Raw genomic sequence first — 6,690 nt, forward strand, 5'->3', positions numbered from 1 at the left:
TGTTGAAGTTTCCAGGGTTTTTTTGAGTTCTGTTTTTTGTTCACGGTTTTTGCAGCCCTCTTGTTTGTTACATACGTATTTAGGATTGCTGTGTCTTCTTGGCGGGTTGACCCTTTTATCATTATGTAATATCCCCCTCTGTCTCTGGTCATTTTGTTTGCACTAATGTCAGCTTTATCTGGCATTAATAAAGCCCACTCCTTTCCTTTATTCCTTGTATTTATCATGTCAAAAAATAAATGTTTGCATGATATATCTCTTTCCATCATTTAACTTTCAACGTGCTTATATCATTATATTAGAAGTGAATTTCTTATAGATAGCACATAGTTGGATCATGGTTTTTAATCTATTCTGCTAACTTATAATTGGTGCATTTAGACAATTTATATTTAATGTAGTTATTGATATTTTAGGGCTTAAGTCTGCCGTTTTATTTTGTTTTCTCTGCTTTTCATTTCTCTGTTTTCTTGTGGGTTACTTGAATGGTTTTTATAATTTCATTTTAACTTGTTTATAGTATTTTTGAGTGTATCTCTCTGTGTAGCTTTTTTTAGTGGTTACTCTTGGTTGCTCTAGGTATTAGAACGTTACATTGTGTTATATATGTGTAGCTTATCACAGTCTACTGATGTCATCCTTTTTACCAGTTCAAGTGAAGTATAGAACTGACATCTTAACCCCCCTTTATGTCCCTTGACCCTGCCCGATTTATAATATAATTGTGTTAAATAGTTCTTCTACATATATCAGTGTTAGAATTTTTCTTCCACCATCAAGCATAATTTATAAACCTCAAAAGAAAACAGCCTATTATATTTATCATATTTTTGCTATGTTGTTTATTCCTTTTTGATACTCTAAGGTTCTGTCTTTTATCATTTCCTCTCTGTTTAGAGATCTTCCTTTAGCCATTCTTTTAGGGTAGGTCTGCTGGTGATAAATTCTTAGTTTTCCTTCCTTTGAGAATCTTGATTTCCCTTTCATTCATGAAGGATATTTTCTCTGGATATAAGATTCTGGTGGCAGTTCTTTTCTTGAGGCAGTTGAAAAATATTTTGCCGCTTCTCTGGCCTCTCTGGTTTCTGATGAGAAATTCACTGTCATTCTCATTGTTTTCCCCTGTAGATAAGAAGTCATTTTTCTCTGGCTGCTGTCAAGATTTTTTTCCTTGTTAGTTTTCAGAAGTTTAAGTACTATGTGTTTCTGTGTGGATTTCTTTGGATTTATCCTATTTGTAATTTGCCCAGCTTCTTCATTCCATATATTGATGTCTCTTGCCAAAATTGAGTAGTTTTCAGCCACTATTTCTTTGAATACTTTTCCAGCCCACCCCCTTTTTGCTTTCTTTCTGGGACCCCAATGACGCGAATGTTAGGTCTTTTGTAGTTCCCTGCAGGTCCCTAAGGCCCTGTTCCTTTTTTTTCCATCTCTTTCTTTCTAATCTTCAGTTGGGTAATTTCTATTATTTTATCTTCCAGTTTACTGATTCTTTGTCTTCTTTCTGCTATTGAGCTCATACACTGAACTTTTTATTTGTTAGTGTATTTTTCAGTTCTAACATTTCTGTTTTATCTTCTGCTTCTTTCCTGAGACATTGTACTTCTTTCCTATGGCTTTTAATTTTTTTCATTTGTTGCAAGTGTGTTCATAATTGCTCACTGAAGCGTTTTTATCATGGCTTCTTTAAAGTCTTAGATGATTCTAACATTGTTGTCAACTCAGTGTTAATACCTGTTGACTATCTTCTTTTCATTCACTTGGAGATCTTGGCTCTTGGTTTGTTTTTTTTTTTTTTATGATTTTATTTATTACCCCCAAAGCCCCAGTAGATAGTTGTATGTCATAGCTGCACATCCTTCTAGTTGCTGTATGTGGGACGTGGCCTCAGCATGGCCGGAGAAGCGGTGCATTGGTGCGCGCCCGGGATCCGAACCCGGGCCGCCAGCAGCAGAGCGCGCGCGCTTAACTGCTAAGCCACGGGGCCGGCCCTGGCTCTTGGTTTGACAAGTGATTTTTGATTGAAATGTGGACATTTTCGTATTTTTTACGAGACTCTGGATCTATTTAAAGCTGCTGTTTCAGCTGCCTTTTTGCCACACTACTCTGGAGGGAAGGTTGGAGGGGAGCATTTTTTCATTACTGCCAGGTGGAGACAGAAGTCCAGGTTTTCCATTGATCTCTATTGACACCTGAGGTAGTGGAAGAGGCTATTCCTTGTTACTGCTGGGTGGGGATGGAACTTCTAGCTCCCCACCTAGTCTCCACTGATCCTGCTATGAAGATGGCCTTGTTACTGGTGGGTGATAGGGAAAGTTACTCTCCACTTGGCCTCCTCTGATACCACCCCAGTGGGTAGGGGAGGGACATATTATTACTGCCAGGTTGGGGTGGAAGTCCACGATTCCCGAATGCTGTCTACTGACACCATAGGGGTAGGGCGACTTCTTGCTGGCCATTGGGGATGAAATTCCTAGCTCCATACCTGGCCTTCTCTGACAGCATCCTGGTGGGGGTGTTGGAGTCCATCGTTACTACCTTGTGAGTGTGAAAGTCTAAGCTGCCCACTCAGCCTTTGCTGGCGTTGGTGGGGTCACAGTTTTTTCTGTCATCTTTGACTAGAGTACAGTGGTAATCTACCATTTTTCTGTCTTGCTAGGCTACCCTGGTCCTTTGGCTGGAGAAAGGGGGCTCTTTTTCTTGTTTTTGTCTGTGCTCAATGGCCATTTGCCAGCTTCTTCAGCGCCAAGTCTGGGATGTATATGTCAAAAAGAGAACCCAAGGGAGCCGGCCCCAGTGGCCTGGTGGTTAAAGTTTGGCGCTCACCACTGTGGCGGCCCAGGTTCACTTCCCGGTCGTAGAACCACACCACCCATCTGTCAGTAGCCATACTGCGCCAGCAGCTCACATAGAAGAACTAGAACAACTTACAACTAGGATATACAACTATGTACTGAGGCTTTGAGGAGGAAGGGAAGAAAAAAAGGAAGATTGGCAACAGATGTTAGCTCAGGGCAAATCTTTAAAAAAAAGGAAAGAAAGAAAACCCAGAGAACTCACCACTGTATTGTTCCTTGGCTCCCATGGTTCCTAGTTTGTCTGCTATCTTCTTTCCACTTTCAGAGCCTTCTTGTGTGTGTTTTATAAAAAATATCCGGAGCTTTTAGTTGTGCTTAGTGCAAGGAATAAGGAAAAGTACATCTACTCCTCCTTCCCAGAAGAAGTCCTCTTATAAAATTTTAATCATGTTTACATTTTACTAATTATAACAGTAGTACAGTTTCATTTTAGAAAATCTGGATATGTAAAAGAAAGATTAGGGACGAAAATTAAAATTACCTATAATGCCACTGTCTAGAGTTTACTACTACTTCTGACTTGTTTCTAGGTAATATAAAATGTGTAGATCATGTATATCTATATTTATTTATTTATTTATTTATTTTTTCTTTTAGAAAATTGGGGTTTCTGTTCCTTTCTTTTTCCTTAACGTTAATTAAATCATAAGTGTTTTCTGATAGTACAAATACCTCTTTAATGAAAGAGAACAATATTTGTTCAGTGGACTACTGATTCACTCGTTTGTGAACCATTATCAAGATTCTGTTGTAAGCAGAACATTTAAGAGCGTCAGGATAGATCCTGGCAGAGTGGTGGGGAAGATGAGAGGCAGGGTGTGCGGGCCTCCAGGAGCTCACGCCTGGTGGGGAGCCCGACTCCGGGTGAGTCATCAGAACTGTGGAGAGGGGGAAAGTAGAAGGGCGTATGCTCAGAACCATCTGTAGCAGCAGGGATGGCCTTATCAGTGGAGTATGCTTCGGTTGAAAGAATTAGCTGGGCAGAGGATGGAGGTGGCAGGAGTACTCATAGCAGAGGGGACAGCACTTGTGAATGTTCTGAGGTGAGAAGGTCCTTAATCACTCATGAATTCTAACCAGCTTTAACATACCTGCCAGTAAACCTTTTTCATTAAATTTTAGGAAACAGGAGCGCCCATCCTAACTGATGACGTCAGCCTGCAGGTGTTCATGGATCATTTGAAGAAGCTAGCTGTCTCCAGTGCCTGTTAAGCTAGGGATGTGAGCAGGAAATTGAAGAAATCTCTGTCAGATTGTGTTCACAGTTGTTTATAAAGGCTTAATAACATTCCCTCCACTTCTCTGGTGGATTTTAATAAATAATCAAAGGAAGTGTTGTATGTAACTCTTTAGATTATAATTTATTTGTATTCCTTATCTATGCCCCTTTTCTTGCACCATAAAATTATAAGGTCATAAACATTTTGGTACTTGTAGATGTTTATATGCTTTTTGTATCCTAACTTTAGAGTCTATATAAAATCAGAGGTCATGTATTTTGGCACCTTGCTTAGATGAAAATCATAATGATTGGAAAGGCAATAAATCTGGATAAAGAAAGCACTGGCTAAAATAACGCTAATACCGATTTGATTTCTCGAGGTCTCTGTGTGAGTGTGTGTATTTTAAGTGACTCCCCCCAAGAGGTATTTCCTGAACCTAATCCTCATTTACTGTCTAAATGTTAACAGACCAAGGAAACAGACCATGTGGAATATGTGAAACGTTATGAGGCAGAGTGGTCTGCAGTAGCGCTGCCCCTAACTCACGTGTAACGTTCTATGTAAAGAGTCCAGCCCAGGCAGACGGAAAGGGAGGCTGATGGGCCTAAGTGGCTCTAACAGAGTGACAACACATTTATCTTGGGCATCAAATAAAATAACTTTAACAGGCACTGTTTTTTAATCAAAGTAATATATGCATGGTGGAAAAAAAAAATTTATCCTAAAGAGCTTACAACAAATAACAGTTCCCTCCTCTCCCTAAGGCTAGACCTACTCTTCAGAGGTAACTGCATTTAACCTTTCTTTACAAGTTCTTTGTTGTTGGTGTATCCATTTTAGCCAGTATCTCTCAATTCCTATTTTTGAGAATGAGGATATTAAGACCTTTTTCTCTTATCAGCCAGTTTTGATAAGCTATACCTTTATTTTTATTTATTTATCTTTGTGTGTGAGGAAGATCAGCCCTGAACTAACATCTGTTGCCAGTGCTCCTCTTTTTGCTGAGGAAGACTGGCCCTGGGCTAACATCTGTGCCCATCTTCCTCTACTTTATATGGGATGCCGCCACAGCGTGGCTTGACAAGAGGTGCGTCGGTGCGTGCCTGGGATCCGAACCTGTGAACCCCGGGCCGCCAAAGCGGAGCGTGAGCACTTAACAGCTACGCCACCAGGCCGGCCCCTATACCTTTATTTTTATATTATCAAGATTGGTAAAATTTACATTCTGCCTATCACCATAGCTATGTCTTTCATCTCCAAGTTGACTCTGAAAGTTGAAAACTAATAAAGATTATTTACACAGTTGTGATAATGTAAATATTGTTCATGTCCAAGTCAGCTAGTATTACATTTTCCTCAGGGGTCTCATGTCCCCGTCCCTATACCACTTGAAGGAAAACATTTTCAAATGACAAAATCTGTCACTTTTCTTGCATTCTAGCATTCCACAGGTTGGTTGGCTTCCTTTTCAGATGATTTCTTATATTTGCTGTTGTTTTCCCTAGAGTTTCTAATTTTTGTATTTTGAGAGATTTTGTTCTCTATTTATTAGGAAATTCCAGATCTACTGAATGGAGTCCATTTTTCTTTAGAGGTCACCTATGTTCCCTTTTAACATAGGCCAATTGCTATGACAACTGTGATCCAGGAATTTCTTCTGTTTGGACTCCTGGGTTAGTTCTACTCTTCCTTTTGTCCCTTAAGGCATCTTGCTATCTTAAATGACTTTTCCTGAAAAAAAAGTACATGGGCGATAATTCACTGAGCCTCTTCTGTCTTCATACTTGACAGCTTTGCTGAGTGTAAAATTCTAAGCCTCAAATAATTTTTTCTCAGAACTTTGGAGCCATTATTTCATTCATTCAACAAATAATTCTTCAGTATTTGCGATGTATGGAGTAGTCTTCTAGGCACTGGAAATATAGCCAGTAAAACAAAAATTCCTGCCCTTGTGGCGCTTATGTTCTAGTTAGGGAAGACCAACACTAAAAAAGTAGTAAATTATATAATTTATAGGAAGGTAATGAGTGCTATGTACAAAAGTAAAGCTGGGAATGCCTATTAATTGGATGTTGGACCATTGGGTTGATTCTGATGCTCCATCTTTTGAATTTGTATTTACTGCCTTTTTGCCTCTGCTTTATATTCTGAGTTGTGATCTAGTGGTTAAGATTTGGCACTCTCACCACCTCGGCTCGAGTTTGTAAGTCAGGGAACCACACCACCCGTCTGTCGGTTCTCATACTGTGGCGGTTGTGTGTGGCTGTGGTGCTGAAAGCTATGCCACTGGGATTTCAAACACCGGCAGGGTCACCCATGGTGGACAGGTCTCAGCGGAGCTTCCAGACAAGGACAGACTAGGAGGAAGGACCTGGCTGCCCACTTCTGAAAAAATTGGCCTTAAGAACCCAATGAACAGCAGTGGAGCATTGTCTGATACAGTGCCCATTGGGGCAGGGTTCCACTCTGCTGTCCTAGGAGTCAGAATCGCCCCGATGGCACTAACAACAACTACGTTCTGGGAGGGTTTCCTACGTTAAGATGTTAGCTGCATTTTATTATTTACTTATTTATTTTTGTGTGTGTGTGAGGAAGATTAGCCCTGAGCT

General features: G+C 40.1%; 1 protein-coding gene across 2 annotated transcripts in view; it reads left to right on the forward strand.

Annotated features, from left to right (window-relative positions):
• Nucleotides 1-4,446, forward strand: part of SEC23B (SEC23 homolog B, COPII component) — a 42,517-nt gene extending 38,071 nt beyond the window's left edge. For both annotated transcript variants that reach the window (XM_087445665.1, XM_014790056.2), the window contains exon 20: nucleotides 3,981-4,446. In XM_087445665.1, the coding sequence (XP_087301791.1) occupies nucleotides 3,981-4,070 (90 nt within the window). In that variant the 3' untranslated portion in view covers nucleotides 4,071-4,446. The remainder of the gene's footprint in view (nucleotides 1-3,980) is intronic.
• Nucleotides 4,447-6,690: the final 2,244 nt, after the last annotated feature.

Source organism: Ceratotherium simum, chromosome 21 (assembly GCF_057802395.1).
Source record: "Ceratotherium simum simum isolate JZ-2026a chromosome 21, ASM5780239v1, whole genome shotgun sequence".
Classification (NCBI taxonomy): Eukaryota; Metazoa; Chordata; class Mammalia; order Perissodactyla; family Rhinocerotidae; genus Ceratotherium; species Ceratotherium simum.